Below are 18,906 nucleotides of genomic sequence, written 5' to 3' on the forward strand. Positions count from 1 at the left end.
CAGGATCCCCACCCAGCCAAGTAATCTCATTCCAAGACAGAAAGCATGTTGGAAAACAGACATAGGGGGATAGAAGACACAGTATGTACCTCCCTGCCCACTATGGGAGGTCAGCAACCCCACCCAGAACAAGATGCTGAAGTTGGATCTAAAATAATCGACACTGTTAGAATTGTAAGAGTACATAGTTTTTTGTTTTTTTTTGCAATTCAAGAATCTACATTCATTCTAGAAATAAATTCATATTATCAACTTAAAATAAAACCATATGAACAATTTAAAAGTTAACTCAAATTTTAGAGTTTAGACTTAGAATTTATTTAATTTTCAACATCTTGTTCATCTCAACATAAAACCTAATTGAAGTATTGGGTCATAACTCTGTCAAATTAATTCACTGTGAGCTTCTTAATGGATATAATACAACCCGTTAGGACTAAAGAGTCGACATATATGTAATATTAATAATAACAATAATAATACCAATAATAATAATAATAATAATAATAATAATAATAATAATAATAATAATAATAATAATAATAATAATAATAATGTCCTTATTAACGAAAAAGAAACTAAACTAATAAAAAAATAAATATTACCAATGTTAACTGGTGGTTGCATCCCGATTAGTAAAATTTCCATCACTGTTATTTCTAGAGGTATTAGAGGAAGAGGGTGGAGAAGGGGAGGATAAAGAGGAGAGAGAAGACGTCGAAGTGGCTGAACTCGACCCCGAAGCGGTGCGACCAGCTCCACTGAACCCAGCGACATCATTGGCCGACATGTCCATCATCATCGTCGTGTTGACATTGTTATTATTATTGTTGGTTCCACGACTGACTGAGCTTGAAAATGAGGATTGTGGCGGGGACTGACTAGGTGAGGAACCCGCCGAGCTGCTGGCAGCTTTTTTCCTGAGGTTGTCGAGGTATTCCTGCTGGGACTGGGCCATAACCTGGGCTAGAATATCCTCCTCTCCCCAGTCAGATAAACCTGTAAAGAATTTTTAAAATAAAAATAACATTAGTTTTAACTATTGAAATATTTTTTTTTATTAATGCTGCCCTAACCAACAAAAGGACAGTATCTGGGCTGACCCAGATCCAACCAGTTTTGCCGCAATCGACACATTTAGTTTTTTCATTCATAACTCTTTAATTTTATTACATAGTGGAAGTCTTCTAACATTAAATGATAGCTAATGACAAATTGCGTTTTTCTGTTAGTCGGCGATTTCATTGACGTAATATGTTGCGTAATATTTTGAGATACTGTTCTTTCTTGGTTAAAGCCAAGCAAATAACTCTACCTGTAACCAACAAAAGGACAGTATCTTATACGACCGTCTCACATACTGTTCACCCTGGTTAACCGCAACGCAAAATGCCTCGTCCGTATTCACCAAAAGAACAGTATCTCAGTTAAGAATATAGCAAAATACGAATAACTCGATCGACAAACGTTTTACGTCAGTGAGGGCGAGCACTCGCCATCACGGACGAGTGAGAGACAAGGCTAAGTGTGGTTGACGTGGCGTGAGGGGATCTATCGGCTGTGGCGCTCGCTTGCCGAGATCAAACAAGTCAAGTTTGTAGGCGTGCCTCTGATATAATATTACTACATTAGACTATTCCTCAATCTTTTAGACCCTGACTCCTTTTTCAAGATGAGTCTATTTTTATTAAGCATAATAGCTTTAATTTACGCTTATTGATGATTTTGGCTATCTTGTAAATTAGACTTTATTTGTGTATCAGGGTTTTGTCATTGTACAACGATATTGGGGTGAGTGAGTGATAGTGAATTAAACCTAAGAATAGCTGGAAAATAGGGTATGTCCCCCTTCCCCCGCCCCCAAGACGTACAACACACATACCTTTTTGTTTTAAAATCAATATCTTCATTGTCATAGGAAACGAAAAGCATGAAATGGAACGAAATCTGTTGGTACATTTATACTGAATGAAATAGGCGACATCATTCTTACTAAATTTAAAAGGTGCCTAAATTATGAGCTAATAAGATGAACAAAAAAATATTTTGTCTTTAGCTAATTTCGCCCACAGGGAGTTACAATAGTACAATTTAGATAAAACAAGGGAATTAATTAAAAGTTCTGCTACATTAAATTACGAATTTTGCTTATTTTATTCATTTCGATGTACATAGATTTATGGTGTTATTCACGTAGCAGCTTGTTATGGAAAGATGTTTATCAATGATGACGCTAAGGTTTTTTGATTTATTTGAAAATTCTGTTGTGCTATTTCCGAGAGTAATAGGTGAATTATTTGCCTTCCACACATTAAAATCTCAGTTTTACTATCATTTACTATCATTTAATTTTAACTTGTTATGGTACATTCAAGATTTAATCTCATAAAACAGCTCGAAATTCGTTGTATTAAGAATTGTAAATTACTTAGGGGTACTGAATCATAAATTTGCGTATCACCAGCATTAAAATGATAACTCAGATTGAATCTGGATATCACACGAGAAAGGGGGTGCTTATACAGAAAAAAAAAAGGACAGGGCCAAGAACGCACTCCAAAGTTTAGTAAAACTTGTTCTGACTGAATACCATTCACCACGACAGTCTGCCATCGATCCTGTAAATATGGTGTAATCCATTTAAGGGCAATTCCTTTTACGCCGAACTTATTTTCTAGTCTTCTTAACAAAATGTAATGGTCAATTGTGTCAAAGGCATCTGAAAGATCTTAAAGGCATAATAAATTGATATTGTTAGCATCCGCATTATATAACAAAAGATTTTAAGAAGCGCCGTTTCAGTACTGTGTTGCTGTTTGTTAGGCTGACTGAACTGTTGTTCTTAAGATGAGATAATTGTGTCAGTACTACCTTCTCCAAAAGTTTGGACAAAAAATAGAAGGATGTGTGGAAAATGAGAGATATGAAGATGATGAAAAAGAAAAACACAAAAAAAAACCCAAAAAAAAACAACTAAACAAAAAACGCCTGGACAGGCAGTCACACCGACACCCATACACACACACAAACGCACACACACACACACACACACACACACACTAATTAGTTGAAATGAATGAAAAATAAGTATACTTAAGTTAGACGTTTGGTTGAGCATCCGACCAAGAGCAAGGGGATCAGTTTTTTATTGCCAGCTGTATAAAGTTTTGTAATGGTTTTGCTTTCTGTGTTTTTTTTTTCTCATTTTTTATTACTTGTTTATAAAGCCCCTCTGCCCACCAATCAGCCACTAAATAGCTAGCTTGATATGTTGATCTGGTGGAAAGTAATACGTGAATATTTACAACTTTTGTCATAGATTAGATTGATTTTGAACTCAGTGTCTGCAGCAATTTAGTCTTTAATCACGGGCGCATAATTTAGTCAAAGATATAAGAACTGCAATCCAAACAGTTGTTAAAAGCAGGAATTTCCACTTTTAACATCCAACGGAGAGGTCAAACTTAGATGTCGCTGGGTCAAACATACGCGTTGTGGGATGTCACTACTGCTGTCGGATGTGAAGGTCATTCATTCGATTCTATAGTATGCGGTTAGACTAAGGGAGTTAATTTTTGACATTTTACACGGTAATTTATTTATTTATTTATTATTATTATTATTATTATTAATTATGTGACCCTCCGCCCCGAACGGGGGGTGGGGAGGGGGGAAGAAAGAGAGAGAGAGAGAGAGAGAGAGAGAGAGAGAGAGAGAGAGAGAGAGAGAGAGAGAGAGAGAGAGAGAGAGCGTGTGCATTGTAGAGGGCGGGAGCTAAATAGAATAAAGATATAAATATGTGTGTGCGTGTGTCTGTGTGTGTGTGTTTATGTGTGTGGTTGTATGTGTGAAAGAAACACGAGGGAGACAAAGAGAGCGAGCGAGACAGGTAGATAAACAAACGGGGAAAAGGAGGGAGGGGGTGGAGCAAAGAATAGGTAGGGATAGTATTAGAAAGCCCTTCGTTTCAAAAGAAGTCAAAGTCAATCAATGATGGGAAACATATTGACCAATGAGATTGCAATTTTAAAAATGGGACTGGTCAAATCATGTGTTACATTGTTTCCATTTTGAGTCAGATGACAGCTTGAAGAGGAGCGGGTTGGGCTGAATTTGTAATGACTTACATGAAATCATATAATTGAATCTTCTTGTTTGAGCTGCAACGTCGAGTTATTTAGGACCTGCCACTCGTTATCACAACCCCTTGTGGTCAATTGTCAGCTATTAAACTCTCCTCCCCTTTTTCTTTGGGTTCACTCCAGTGACTTCTTATATAGTAGACAATGGTTCACTCACATTGTTTATTGTCTCAAAAGACCTCACCCTCCCTCCCATTCCCAATGAATTCACGTTAAAACGCTCTCTCTCTCTCTCTCTCGCTCCCTCTCTCTCTCTCTTATTTATTTATTTATTTTTTTAAATATATCTCTCTGCATCCATCTCTCTCTCTCTCTGTTTGTTACTGACACTCTCTCTCTCTCTCTCTCTCTGTGTGTGTTTGTGTGTGTTTCTCTCTCTGTATTCCAGTCTCTCTCTCTCTCTCTCTCTCTCATGTAAACAACAACGCGATAGAAAGTTACAGTGCTCTTCTATTATGTCATGTTACGGATGACGTCATTGGCGTTGGCGACTTATGCGTCAACCAATCAAATCGTCACCAACAGTTTCGCATGGTATTGCTCGCCATACGGCGGCATCCTCGTCACGCCACTCGTTGACGCCACCGCATGCTCACGGACACCGTCAATATTTACGGGGCGGAATACGGCCGTCGGAGATACTGTCCTCTTGTTGGTTAACGATGGGGTTGAAATAGGATACTGTTTCAAGCAAATTTTTAATTGCCTCTAATTTCAAAAATATTTGAGTTATGATCATTCTGACAACTTTGTAAGCTTCCCTATGTCCCAGAGATTCGATTTAGTAAAAAAAGTGATTTTATGATTTTTTGAGAGATACTGTCCTTTTGTTGGTTAGGGCAGAATGCTTGAGCAGGATTAGTAGACAGAAGACTCACTTTTCCCCAAGTAGGTGGTGAATTTAATTTTTTTTTTTTTTCATTTTCCAGTAAGTGCCTACACATAATTAATGCACAAATGTGACCCAACACTCCAAACTGGTGTGACAGCAGTGTGAAGTTGTTGCTGGAAATTCAACCCATGATCCGAATCAAAACATTCAATTCAACTGCAAAAAGACTAAATTTGTCTAAGAGATTTAAGCATACTAGAGAAACAGTAAAAGAAAAATTAAAACCTGGGGAAATCTAGGAGTGTAAAGTCTTTCTGATGAAATTCAATATAAATATGCAATAAATGACATGTCATGATTTCCAGATTTTTCTACAGGTTTTTACAAAACAATAATAATAATATTTAAAAGATCTTAACGTTTTAAAAAAATCCCTGATAGTCCCAGGAAAAAATAAAAGTTGGCAACTCTGCAAAAACCCAAGTCTTATTGCAGCACAAGAACAGAAATCAGAAAATTTTCTCTCTACCCAAGAATACCATTAACACAACCTCCCAAAAGAAATAACATTCTCAAGAAAAAATTTTTTATTAAAAAAAAAAAAAAAAAAGCAAAAGTCTTAAGACCTGCCAACCTTTTAAATTTGAAATCAGGAACATCAGAATCTCCATTTCAAAACTGACTTTATGATGACGGAATAATACTTATTACTAGCAAACTACTTGAAAAAGCATATTGAGCAAGATTTATGGAACCAATATGTATGCTCAATATAATACACTTGTAAATAAGAAGAGGTTTGTTTGTTTGTTTGTTGCTGTAGGTCTCTTCCAACACAATTGAGGTTATATGAGAGACCGCTGAAACAAAAAAAACAAGCAATCTAACAAAAATAGTACAAATGTCAATCAAAATCATAACCTAAAGATATCATAAGCTAAATTATAAATAACCAAGAACAAACAGGCAGAGGATTAACAGGTAAAAAAAATATCCCCTGTCAAAAGTACAATCACAAACCAAAGAAGCAGGATAGGCTAGTAAAGAGAAGAAGAAACGACATCACTATCGGATCGTACACCCAGGTGAACATCATAGGTATACGATTCAAGGGTGATGCTCCCATCCAACCACCCGCATAATACACTTGTAAATAAGAAGAGGCCATAAGAGAAATGATTAAGATACATATATAAGAAATTGAATAAAGGACTTTTACTTAATCGTAAATCCTGGATGGTCCCAAAGAAACAATGGCAAATGGCAGGTCTGATGTATATATATTAAGTGGTAACATGCACATATAATAATCTTAATGAGTGAATGTGGAAATTAAAGGGAAGAAAAGGTAAAGAAGAGAAAGAAATATGGAAAGGGAAGACATTATGTCAGAGCCAAGTGCCCTCATGCAACCACTGTATTTCAAATAAATAATATTACCATAGAGAGTGGGAGGTAGATTGGTATACATAGAGGCTGTCTCATCAAAGTCTACACTCGCACCCCCTTCTACGATTGATTTATTTTTATTATCAGCAGTGGAGGCGGTAGAGTTGTTCTTAGTAGAGGCACAACCAGTAGCTTGCTGGGGACTATGACATGGAGATTTGGACGAGCCTGTGGACAGATGAATAATATTAATTTAATCTATATAATGGAGCTACTACGGTCACATGAACACATAATAAAGAATGCCTAAAAGATATTCTTCAGGACATCGAAATATTCTAACAAATTTTGAAATGGTTTGAGATCCTATGAAAGGTGTGAATGAGAATAAATGACATACATTTTAGATTTCAATTCAAAAAATAATTTGTTTGTTTGTTGCTTTAGGTCTCTTCCAACACAATTGAGGTTATATGAGAGACCGCTGAAACAAAAAAACAAGCAATCTAACACTAACAAAAATAGTACAAATGTAAATCAAAATCATAACCTAAATTATAAATCACCAAGAACAAACAGGCAGAAGATTTACAGAAAAAAAATATCCCTGTCAAAATACAATCACAAACCAAAGAAGCAGGATAGGCTAGTAAAGAGAAGAAGAAACGACATCACTATCGGATCGTACACCCATGCGAACATCATAGGTATACGATTCAAGGGTGATGCTCCCATCCAACCACCCTCAATTCAAAAAATAATTTCACGGACAAAATATTAGTGCAATATAACAGATGTGTGCATTTCTGATTTCTATGACAACTGGAATACAAATGAAACATGATTAAGATAAGAATTCAATAAAGCAATACATGATAACAGTATTTTTGTGCTCCACTATTTCAACATTTCTTGCCATAATAATAATGATAATAATAATAATAATAATAATAATAATAATAATAATAATAATAATAATAATAGTAGCAATATCAATATGAAAAATAATGGTAATAATCATACTACCAGAGCTGCCAGCCGCAACTGAAGAAAAGGTATAATTTTGACTGAAAAAAAAAGGTGTAATTGTGCACAAAGGCATTATCCTTAAACATATATCACTCAGGCATGTAAATCGTCTTTCCCAAAATTGTCTCAAATTGTCTTTTAATGATGGTTACCTCAGCAGCCATTGATAATAATATTACATGTCAAACGCACAATTAGATGTATCAATCTAAACTGCTTTTAAAAAGCCAGGCCCATTGTGTACTGTAATTAATTCTGGCTTTGCAGTATAAACCTGGATGACAACAAAAAGGCACAATGTGGAACCAAAAAAACAACATACATGCGTGATTTGATAGAAAAGCGTAATAATACACCTTTTTGACGTATAGTAGGCAGCTCTGTACTAATATAGCAATGACTATGAAAAATGTTTTTTTCTCTTTTTGAGGAAATTTTTTGTCTAAAATCAAAGCCCTATCTCCACTGAGTAAAAATGTTTTTGAATTTTGAAAATCCATTCATAAATAAACAAGTTATGCAGTTTCAAAGGTGTCATTTATTTGGATGACCCGCAAAGAGGTAAAAAACGCGAAAATATGGGACGCTTTTTCGGCATTTTTTTTCGACCTTTGGTTGTATCTTGCGTAATAAGTGGATTAAAAGATTGAAACTTGAAGAGCAAATTAGGATGGTGTTTTGTAAAATACGGGAAAAGTACTCGTCATATTCATATGAAATTTTACAACCAAAAAGAAGAAATGTTCATGTATTACCTTGTCAGCGACAAAACCTCCACGCCCGGTAGTTTTAGAAATATTTTACTCCAAAGAGTAAAAATCTATTTTTAACGGTCTTCTGGTAATCGCACGAGTTTTGTCGCTTGACATAATCTAAAATGACCTTTTTTCTAACTGTGTGCCAAATTTCAGTCATATTCATCAATAAACAGCGTCGTAATTAATTTTTTAAAATAGCATATACGAAACGGCTTCGTCCCATATTTTGACGCGAATTCGGGCACTTCGTAAGCGAAAAAGAGGCCCAAAGATTTGTGCGGGATAGTCATTGCTAACTAATATTACCAATACAAATAATAACAATAAGATATTTTATTTCAAATTTTCCACTATTCTCCATTCCACACCTGAATAATTCAAACCTAGTTTGGCCACCAAATACAGACCTGCCAAATTGAAAACTTCAAATTGTCATTTTTATGTCAATTTTTAGTAATTTGACAAGGAAATTCGGAATTTCTGAAATTGTGCACTGAACAACCACAATATTATTATTATTGTAGTTGTAGTAGTAGTAGCAGGAGGAGTAGTAGTATTTCTTCTTCTTATTATTATTAATATTATTTAAGTATTACTAAGAATTAAAAAGATTTCGTAATTTTCCATCAAATTTCATATTTATCCGTGAAATGTGTCTAAAATTCGTAAGATTCGGCACGTATGCAAATAAATATGACCATTTCTGAAATCAGTATAAGTGGGTGGCAGGTTAGCTATTAACAAAGACGCAATTTAATTGCTATCAATAACAGCTATGATTAACAGTATGCTAAAAATTTGTTAAACAGCTTTTCTATAACCCATAACTAAATCTTTACCAGGTAAAGGCACAAAATGCTCCTCTTTGACTAAAGCTTGTTGCTGGGGACTGTTGTTTCCGCTACGGAGCTGTCTGGGAGAACGCACTGGTCCTCCAGTCTCCACGAAACCAGAGTGGTTTCCACCTTCACTGGCCGCTGAGGTGCTGGTAGCACTTGCAGATCGTGACTTGAAGAAAAGAAAGAAAAGGATCATTTAACTTTTAAATATGGAGGAGAAAAAAAATAAATCACAAATAACGATTATAATAACAAAAATAAACGATAACAATGTTGATAATAATAACAATAACAATAATAATAATAATAATAATAATAATAATAATAATAATAATAATAATAATAATAATAATAATAATAATAATAATTCTAAAAGTACAGCATAAATATCTGGACCGGCCATTTGTCAGATCTCAATTTTGAGATTTTCAGACCTGCCGTGGACAACAAACCAAAATTGAATTTCCTTATAAAAAAAATAAATCCAAAAATTCAAGAAAAAAAATTGTATCAACCTAAAAGGATGATTTAAACCTATAGTTAGATAAATCACCTGTTTAAATAATTGATGAAATGTGGCTCAAATTGATCACAAGACGACAAGTAAAATTACAATATTTTTACGATAGCAAAAAAAAAAAATTAAAATATTAATGACCAAAATAAATCTCCCAAATAACAAGTGATTTTCAAATTCACACCATTCATAAATCTTTTAATACCCTAATCTAAGCAGGAGAGCCCTGGGAGGAAAAAATGTGAGTTGGCAACTCTGTCCGGCTCTTTTATCAACACTTAACTCTAAGAAGATCTATCAAAAACTCACATTGCCCTTGGTCCTTCTAGATGCCTTTTCCTGCTCTCTCAACCATTGTAGATAGGACTCTCTGGCCACTTGTTCATCAATGGAATCCTGGGTCACCTCCCAATCTGTCTCTCTAATTTTATCTTCCAACATGGTCTTTTTGAAAAGAAATGAAAAAGGAATAAAAGATATTAAAACAACAACGACCCAAAACAAGACAAAACAAAAAGAACAAAAATATTTCTCTTTTTAAATATGAAAATGAGATGTGTCATGTAACAGGAAAGATTAAAAACAAAATTAAGCAAAACAAAATGGAATCCTGGGTCACCTCCCAATCTGTCTCTCTAATTTTATCTTCCAACATGGTCTTTTTGAAAAGAAATGAAAAAGGAATAAAAGATATTAAAACAACAACGACCCAAAACAAGACAAAACAAAAAGAACAAAAATATTTCTCTTTTTAAATATGAAAATGAGATGTGTCATGTAACAGGAAAGATTAAAAACAAAATTAAGCAAAACAACCCCCCCCCCCCCAAAAAAAAAAAAAAAAAAAAAAAAAAAAAGATAACAAATAAACAAATTTCATTAAAAATAGGATAAAATAAAAACAAAAGTAAAATTGGAAATTCAAATACTGCCCTTGGATACCTTAATCTACAGTGCAGAAGTATACCAATACAGTCCGAATGGCAGTAATACGCATACTGCGAGGTTTGATGGGCAAGAGTATCTTCAAATAGTAAATATATGACCAAAAAGTAAAGGCACCATGGGTTTCGAAAGGTTTGCAAAGACAGCTATTTTAAAATATGTTGTGCAATATATTAATATCTGTTCTCAGTGCTTTTCTTGTGAAATGCTTCGATTCATTTTTTAATGTTTTAAAGCCTTTGTCACAACCACCAGTTTAAAGATGCAGTGGTGCATTACACAGAGTGGTAAAACTGACAAATAATCCAGTAAATCAAATATCAAGTCCATTGTATAACCATCAGCAATCATGTATCCTCCACCCATCTGTCATCGACATGCCATCCAATGCCTTCTCCATAAGTCTCTAAAATACCTATGTAATGTATAACGCAGATTTTTCAGCTTATTCAAGGATGGCCATTGCTTAAGGTGATTATCAAGTGTTGTAAGTGGTCGAAATTTGGTACATCTAATCTCATTTGACAAGTAATTTGTCATGGTTTTGTAGGCTGGGATTTCTTTGTCATTCCTTAAATATAATCAACGATTTGCTTCTATCATTTAAAGGTACAATAGGATTCTTTTACACATTTTGAGCAAGATTTTACTTCTGATCCTTGTTGAGTTTAGTACATTCTGATAATTCTTCTTGTCTGTTTTTGATGAAACCCATAAAATTTGTTTTATTTTGGTCTTGTAAGGGCACAGATGCCAAAAAGTGTAAAATGGAAATGCAAGTTTGACTTTTTTGTTTTCAGGTAAATAGCATGTACTCTGTTCAAGAGATGTAAATGAAATAAGGAAAAACACAAAAAAACAAAACAAAACAAACAAACAAATCTTACAAAGAATTTAGGGAGGATTATGAAATCTATTGTCATTCAAAAATACATGTGAGGCTGGATGAGAAAACCCGGGAAGATGTGTCAAGCTTCGATTCGAGATATGAGCCAAAATTGAAGATAAAGTGTTTCCCAAAGCAACAAATTTTAATCAGAAAACTTGGGTTCTAATAGACATAGAAAGAAACTTTAAAGTGGTAAATGATCAGAAAGATGTGGTCTACACCACTGCATACATAACTCAATTTCTGAAATTTGCGCATCTTTCTGGGTTCTCTCAGCCAGCCACACAAAGTTATTGTTTTAAAAGATACCTGTTCTATATGAAAATTTTCTGAATTCTTGATGGCATCCTTCATCAAATTTCTGTCTGCCAACTGAAAATGGACGTATGAAAAAAAAAAGGCATTAAAATATTACATTATAGGTATTCAATTATTCTTATGTGTTTGCCTTGACAAAAATAGTTTGGGATACAATTCAACTATAAGTGATGTACAAGACATTAACCAACTGAAATTATTTTTGATGATGAAACACAAGAAATTTTAAGATTGACATTTAAGATAACAACGCTTCAACCCTTGGCATTTTCTGCTGTAGGGAAGAAAGAAAAAAAAAAGCCCATTCTTGTGGAACTGGCTGTACAAAAGATAATTATTTTGAAATCCTTTCTCAATACAACTCACAATACTTCATATAATCTTTTAATAAAGGCATTGTGAGCTAATGTTCCACTCATCATACCAAAAAAAAAAAAAAAAAAAAAGTAGACTTGAATCTTTGCAGCATCACGCATTGTCTAAAGCCCGGTACCATTTTAACACCTAGGTCAAAAAGGATAATGCGTAAAAAGTGCAGTATAAAAGGACACTACACAGAAGTCAAGACAGTTGCAATAGGTCATCTTTCCAGTCACTGACAATGCACATTATTATTGCTAGACTTTTACACAAGATGAGACACTGCGGCTATGTGGTCTAGTGGTATGACACTCGCTTTCGGATCGGAAAGTCCTGGGTTCGAGCCTCGTGCTCAGCACATAGTTGAGTCCTTGGAAAAGGCTCTTTACTCACATTCTCTCACCGTACTGTAAAATGAGTACCTGGCCATTAACAGCGTTGTCTTTGTCCGAAAAATTGTAATATCGCCTATCATGCGCCATGCCCCGTCCTATATGTTAAATGTTGCTGTTGGTCAGGGACCCCTTGTAAAGCGCTTTGAGCACATATAGTGGATATTGCGCTATATAAAGCTCAATTTAAAGACACTCTTCAACTCTACTAATGACAATATTATGCTACACAATGATATATCACTTTTGAATATGAAGCAGATTAAAAAAAAAAAAAGAAAAAGAAGATTACCCCAGGTTGCAAACCAGGCAAACCCAGGCCCACTCCAATGGTAGCCGTATACGGGTCCACGATAGAATTGTAATGAACATTGCTGTGATAGCTCAGACGAATGGGTGGGATGTCGGATTTACACGACGGATCAAATGTATTCATTGGATCTGAAAAAAAAATATTTAAAAAGAAGGTGAGCATGGATATTTAATTTGAAGATATGCGGCTTTTATAAAACGCATCATTTAATCTCTGATAACAGATTTAACATGCGTCGATGGTAATATTTATGGGGCTCAGACTTTAGTAGGACAATTTCATAGATTTGTTGTCATTAACTTTTTACTGATTCAATTTTCACTGGCATGAATGAAAACTTTGAAAAAAAGAAATCCATTATGTCTAAAATTACTGTTTTATTTTGTATTGAATGATTTTCTTATAAATTTACTCTAAGGTTAACTCACTCAACCCTAACACCGACTATATTCGTAGTTTATTTTAACCTCATGCCCATTTATTACATTTTTATGAGACAAATTATAGTCATAGTATCAAAGCTAATGTTCTTAATGTTTACATGTTAATGATAGTTGAATAAAACTAACTATGTACATGCTCATTTTTAACACATTTTTTCTAATTTTGAAAAGTAGCAAAAATCTATAGGATTGAGTGAGTTAATATTGTTTTATTATATCCTATATGGTACAAAAACAAGTTTGTTTTTTTTTTTATACCTAAACTGTATTGATAAACTTCAACAGGTCGATTAAATATTTCAGTCATGGCCTGAATTTCCAAATGGTTTCCGTGACAAGAGTCCATCCGTTTCCTATTGATGTACATCTTGAAATCCTCCGTCACATATTGTGAATAGAACTCTGCATTCTTGGACTGAAATAGGTAGAAAAGAAAACAATGATTGTTGATGCTAATTATGCAGACCTGCCAACCCTTCACATGACAAAAGTGGAATCAGAACGCCTGAAAATAGGAATTTCACCTCTTTCTACCCCCGCCCTCTTTGCTTTTTTTTATTCTTACCATTATCACCATTTTTTTGTAAATCGGAATTTTAGAGACAATGGCGGAATAGTACAAAAAGAAAGAGTGAATATAGGAATGATTCCGCCAAAAGCGGAAGGGTTGGCAGGTATGATTATGTCACCTTTGACCTTGTGCTGTCTCAATTCAATGTACAACAAGGCCTGATACAGACTTACCTATTTTTAAAATTTTAAACAATTGTAGTTTTAAAATATTAAAAGAGTGAAAAATATTACCAAAAACATTAATTATTGCCCTCGACAAGCTTAAATCTCCCTCGAATGTGCACATGGTTGTTGATGCTAACTAATTATGTCACCTTTGAGCTTGTGCTTTTTCAATTCAATGTACAACGGGGACCGATTCAGACTAACCTACTTTAAATTTAAAACATTTGAGTTTCAAAATATTAAATGAGTGAAAAAAAATTACCAGAAAATTAATTATTACCCTCAACAAGCTTAAATCCCCCTCCAATGTGCATATATTTACACTAACTTTTGGCACCAAAATTCCATGTATAAGAAATTTTAAGTAAATACAGTGCAACCCGCATGTAACGACATTATCGGGACCTGGTTTTATGCTGTTTGAACCAAATGTCGCTAAGCCAGATTAACACATAAAATCAAGAAAAAAATTGGAGGTAAAATTCAAGGCAATGAGTATTAAAGAGAGGTAGCCAATCGTGAATTTTCAGCTGTTCTAAATAGCCCATTTAAGAAGATAGGAGCATTTGGTGGCCATTACAAGGGTCATTTTAGACTTTGGGACTTGAATTAAAGAGATCCTTAAATGTGGACTGTCTTTTCTAGTTGAAAAATATGGCACACACCTGCTTTTCGACAACAACAACAACAACAACAAAAAATGAATAAAGACACACACACAATACATGTTCAAATACATACCATGTAATCCAAACAATGTTTTCTAACCACACCATGCATTTCCTGGTCACCATAAACTTGATCAGCTGAAAGTTAAAGAAACATATAAACAATTCAATAACATTCTCTAAAACTATGTAATTTATTCAAAATGCATTTACAGAAAAAAAGACTACTATACAACAGTCTCAAGGTACTAAGAGATGAAGATATGCATAAAATAAAACCAAAAACACCATGCTAATTAAGGTATGGTAAAATAGTTATTTCCATACTTCCAGGATTATTGTAATTTCACTTGACATTTCGTTTAAAGATAAGAATTAGAATGAATAATAGCAAAGGTTAATGTTCATGCCCATCTATCTCCTTGTCGTTGGAACTGATAAATAATCTGATTATTTATCTGTATTGTTTATTTGTTGTATGGGGAGAGGGGGTGTTGTTGGAAAAATATGAAATTAGAGGGGAGGACTGGTAAAAAAAATGTATGGATGATATCTGAACAATATCTTTTTTGGAAATCATTATATCTTACTCGTTCTTCTTTAATTTACAACTGAGAAGATGGCACTAAAATTATCAGGGGTTTGTTTGTTGTTTCTGACATAACATTGCATTGAAACAACTTTTCTAGTTTTGCTAAGCCTTCGTTTCGTTTCATTTTGTTTAATACCATCATTAGAGAAATGTATGTGTTCATCCATATTGCGTAATGAATGTCATCTGCAAAAAGGTGATGCAATTCTAAGTTTATTCAGTGAGAGAAATTTTTGATTTTGTTTTTCAGGGTTTTATAGCAGCGCTTGCGACACATTTAGGTCATTTCAGCGCCAGTAAAAAGGACGGAATTAAGATAGTCAAAAACAAGTCTAGATTTACAAAACAGTTAAAAGCGCCCAAGAAAAACTAAAGACAAAGGGAACTGATCAATTCCAAAACCATACTCAGAGTTACCAATTCAGGAGGCAAAAATTTACTAAACTTTTACGCAAACACATAGACTGACGCCTTTCTGAGTGCTGAACTCTAGTAAAAAAGACATTATGTACTTTCTTTTATCAGTTTAGCAGATGATTGTAAAATATCATGGAAAATTGGAAACCTTGCATATTATTGGTGTAGGTTTGAAGTCACCTGGAAGGTCTCATTCATCCAGAAATAGGGGGACAGGATCCCACTAAGAGAAAGACAAATGCTCAAAATATATTCATATCCAAAATTCTTACAGTTACCAACAAAGAGTGATTTACGGGGAAAAAAATATCATCTCTCAAAACTAAAACTATACATTTGACTTTGACTGTTTCCCTCTCAGCCAACGACTTTGGTCAGGGTCATGTCAGAGCCAAATTCTTTCAATCCAAGGCAAGTATACTGAAAGCAACATGGAAAAAGAAAACAGAGATACAGGGGGGATAGAAGACACAGCAGGAGTGACCTCTCCTCCTACAATAGACCCCATCCGGTACTGAGGAATGTTGTTCACGTATATGGTTGTTTACCAATATACTTACCAACAGCCCTAAATAAACAAGCCCCATCTTCTCCCATTTTCTTGATGCGGAAGCCTTTTTTCTCAGCCAGAGCTTCCTCAAACCACTTCTCCAGCTGTAAAAAAAAAAAAGATTAAACTTCAGGTATCTCTTTCGTTAATCAAAACTTTTAAAAATCTAAATTTGTCACATGCAAACGAGAACGCCCTGAAATTGGCATAATTGAATTCAATATCACAGTATCTCGCCATTCTCAACAATTTTTGTTTATAATAACAATTCTGTGTAAACAAATCAATCATGTTGTCGATATCTCGTGTCTAGGGACCAAGCTAGAGAACAACACTAGAGTAGTCATCCTACTGCTCACTTTAACAACCCTACTACAACCATAATTGCAATGCATCCTTTGTATTGTCACAATAAGCTAATACTAATACATTCCATTCTCACCCCTTACACACTACCAGAGACTGATTACGTAGAGTGATGCAAAATAGTGTTTTATGGATCTGCAATAAGAGTGTGAGTGATTGTGACAAAGACAAAGTGGAAAATGCAGCCAAACAATCTTCAGACCATTCTTTAAGGACTACCTACCCTCTGTCACAACTAATGGACTCACTGGTGACTTGGTAGGATTACCATTAGATGCAATCTGTTACCAGATGCAAAAATTTATAAAATCATTACCCGTAAATTTCTCATTAAGCCAATACTTTGAGGAGCTGAATCAAGTTCACTGATATAATTCGATGTGTAAAATGAGTACCTGGCCGTTAACAGCGTTGTCTTTGTCCAAAAAGTTATAATATCGTCTAACAGGCGTCATGTCCCGTCCTACCTACAGGTTAAATGTAGCTGTTAACCAGGGACCCCTTGTAAAGCGCTTTGAGCACATTTTGTGGATATTGCGCTATATAAAGCTCAATTTTAAAATATTTTTTTAAAATCAATATTCCACTACCATTCCCAGCCTTGACTTAAAACTTTAAGTTTTATGTACCTAAATGCTGCTGGATGAAAAAAAAAGAGCACAAAAATAAACAATTTTTCTTTAAAATCAAAAGAATACCTCAGTCAGGTTTTCAGGTACAGCTGGAGGTTGGCTATGTTCATCCTCACTATTATAACCAGTATATTCATCATCACAGTCTTCTTCGTTATCAGTTAGAGAGACAAGACCAGAACTATTTGTGGTAACGCCTACACTGGGAGCACTGTTGGCATTTGCTGTGTGATTACGGTGGTGTTTGCGGACAGTCCTATGAGGGGAAGACCTATGGCGTCTTTTGTGATTTGATGGCACATCGTGAGGCTCAAAACTGGCACTTGCTGAGAGGCTAGATGCAAGGTTCGAATGACCATGCGAGTGGGTGTGACCATACTCATCATGCCCATGGGCAGAAGTGGATGGAAGCCATCGAGTTGGAGAGGATCTGACAGCAACCCGCGGAGGTTTTTCGAGACGTGACTCGTTTCCACTTGCATGGTGATAATGACTATGAACATGAGTATGGTTGTGGCCTAACCCATGAGCATGGGGATGTGGATGAACTGATGTATGGGAATGAACATCATTGTTTTCAGGATCAGGCTTGTCCTTGTTTGGTTTCTTTTTGGGTTTGATCGTCATACCGATAAGATGTAATTGTGATTCAAATAGCAGGTTGTAATAACGACTTTACTGAAACAATTGACTACAACAGATTATCGTATCCGGAGTCAGAGAACAAGGAAGCTTTTGCTTGACCGTATTTTTCAGCAATCTGGTGTTTCTTGACTGGCAAATATTTCATCCAGTCATCACACATATTTCTCGTGAACAGGAAGGAGAATAAAAGATATCACAAAAGCACTATCCGTTATTTAAAATATCTTCATTCCTATACGATAAAGATAATGGCAGAATTTTTATAATAATCTAATTTGATAATAATTTATAACGATTCATAACTGTTGTCGCCGCGGTTGGAGATGAAAACATAAACACAACAAAGTTTATGGCCGTCGACGAACCTTCGAGGTAGTAATGCCAGATAGTTTTGATAGATGTTTCCATCTTATGGAATTACATCTTTGTACTTGTGGGTGTTCGCTTTTAGCCACCTATGTGTCCATACTAGTGCGGGGCGGTCCTTGGCAAGCTTAAGGACCACGGTCCTACGGTCCTTGGGAAATGAAGACCGCAAGGACCGGTCTCTAGACCGGTCCGTTCATTCTTGAACCGTTAAAGACCGCTACACGATGAAAACCGTGGCCTACAGGAGTAAAACACACGGAGTAGTCACACTCATTTCAAATTGTAACCTAATTAGAGAAGAGGGGTGATGCCTTCTTATTTGCTCACCGTACTTCATTGTTACTTCGATAATTTAATAAAATTTGAAATTTATCCCCATTAACGGAGATAATGGCATCGCCCAAGGCGTTGATCGAGTTGTTCGTGGCGTTGATACACACACGGAACTCCTACCCCCCCCCCCCCCCCCCCCCACACACACACACATTAGAGGGCAGCGAGCATTGAAGAGTAAGAGAGAGACGTGAAGTTATAATAAGAGGGGGTGGATGAGGTGATAAGAGGGGTCGATGGTGACTTTTCGCCAGATCTAACAAACTCAGCTACCCATTCATTGCTGAGTAGACAGGGATTCAGAAAAAAAATGACTGCACCCGGGATCGATCTCTGGCCCTTTGCGTATAAAGAGAGTGCTCTATCAACTGAGCTATCGGGGTCCCCAAATATTCTATTGGACCTTTTAAAAATACAGACGTTATAACTG

At 35.2% G+C, this 18,906-nt stretch overlaps 1 protein-coding gene across 1 annotated transcript; it reads right to left on the reverse strand.

Moving 5' to 3' along the window:
* Positions 1–482: 482 nt before the first annotated feature.
* Positions 483–18,207, reverse strand: LOC144975337 (OTU domain-containing protein 5-B-like). The gene is made up of 10 exons (XM_078919320.1): positions 17,196–18,207; positions 16,142–16,235; positions 14,646–14,710; positions 13,425–13,581; positions 12,703–12,851; positions 11,650–11,712; positions 9,816–9,950; positions 8,990–9,158; positions 6,415–6,591; positions 483–999 (listed from the first exon to the last, which is right to left on the reverse strand). Exons 1-10 carry the CDS (start codon positions 17,754–17,756, stop codon positions 611–613), a joined length of 1,959 nt encoding a protein of 652 aa, XP_078775446.1. The 5' UTR covers positions 17,757–18,207; the 3' UTR covers positions 483–610.
* Positions 18,208–18,906: the final 699 nt, after the last annotated feature.

Source organism: Berghia stephanieae, chromosome 6 (genome assembly GCF_034508935.2).
Source record: "Berghia stephanieae isolate SIO BIC M18660-M18661 chromosome 6, UCSD_Bste_1.3, whole genome shotgun sequence".
NCBI lineage: Eukaryota > Metazoa > Mollusca > Gastropoda > Nudibranchia > Aeolidiidae > Berghia > Berghia stephanieae.

What these genes read in the sequence shown, in the direction of transcription:
- LOC144975337 (XM_078919320.1), bottom strand. Translation starts at nt 17,756, where the DNA reads ATGACGATCAAACCCAAAAAGAAACCAAACAAGGACAAGCCTGATCCT. An exon ending in TTGTTTATTTAGGGCTGTTG is followed by an intron (nt 14,711 to 16,141) that starts GTAAGTATATTG and finishes TTTAACTTTCAG; the next exon opens with CTGATCAAGTTTATGGTGAC. An exon ending in AACATTGTTTGGATTACATG is followed by an intron (nt 13,582 to 14,645) that starts GTATGTATTTGA and finishes TACCTATTTCAG; the next exon opens with TCCAAGAATGCAGAGTTCTA.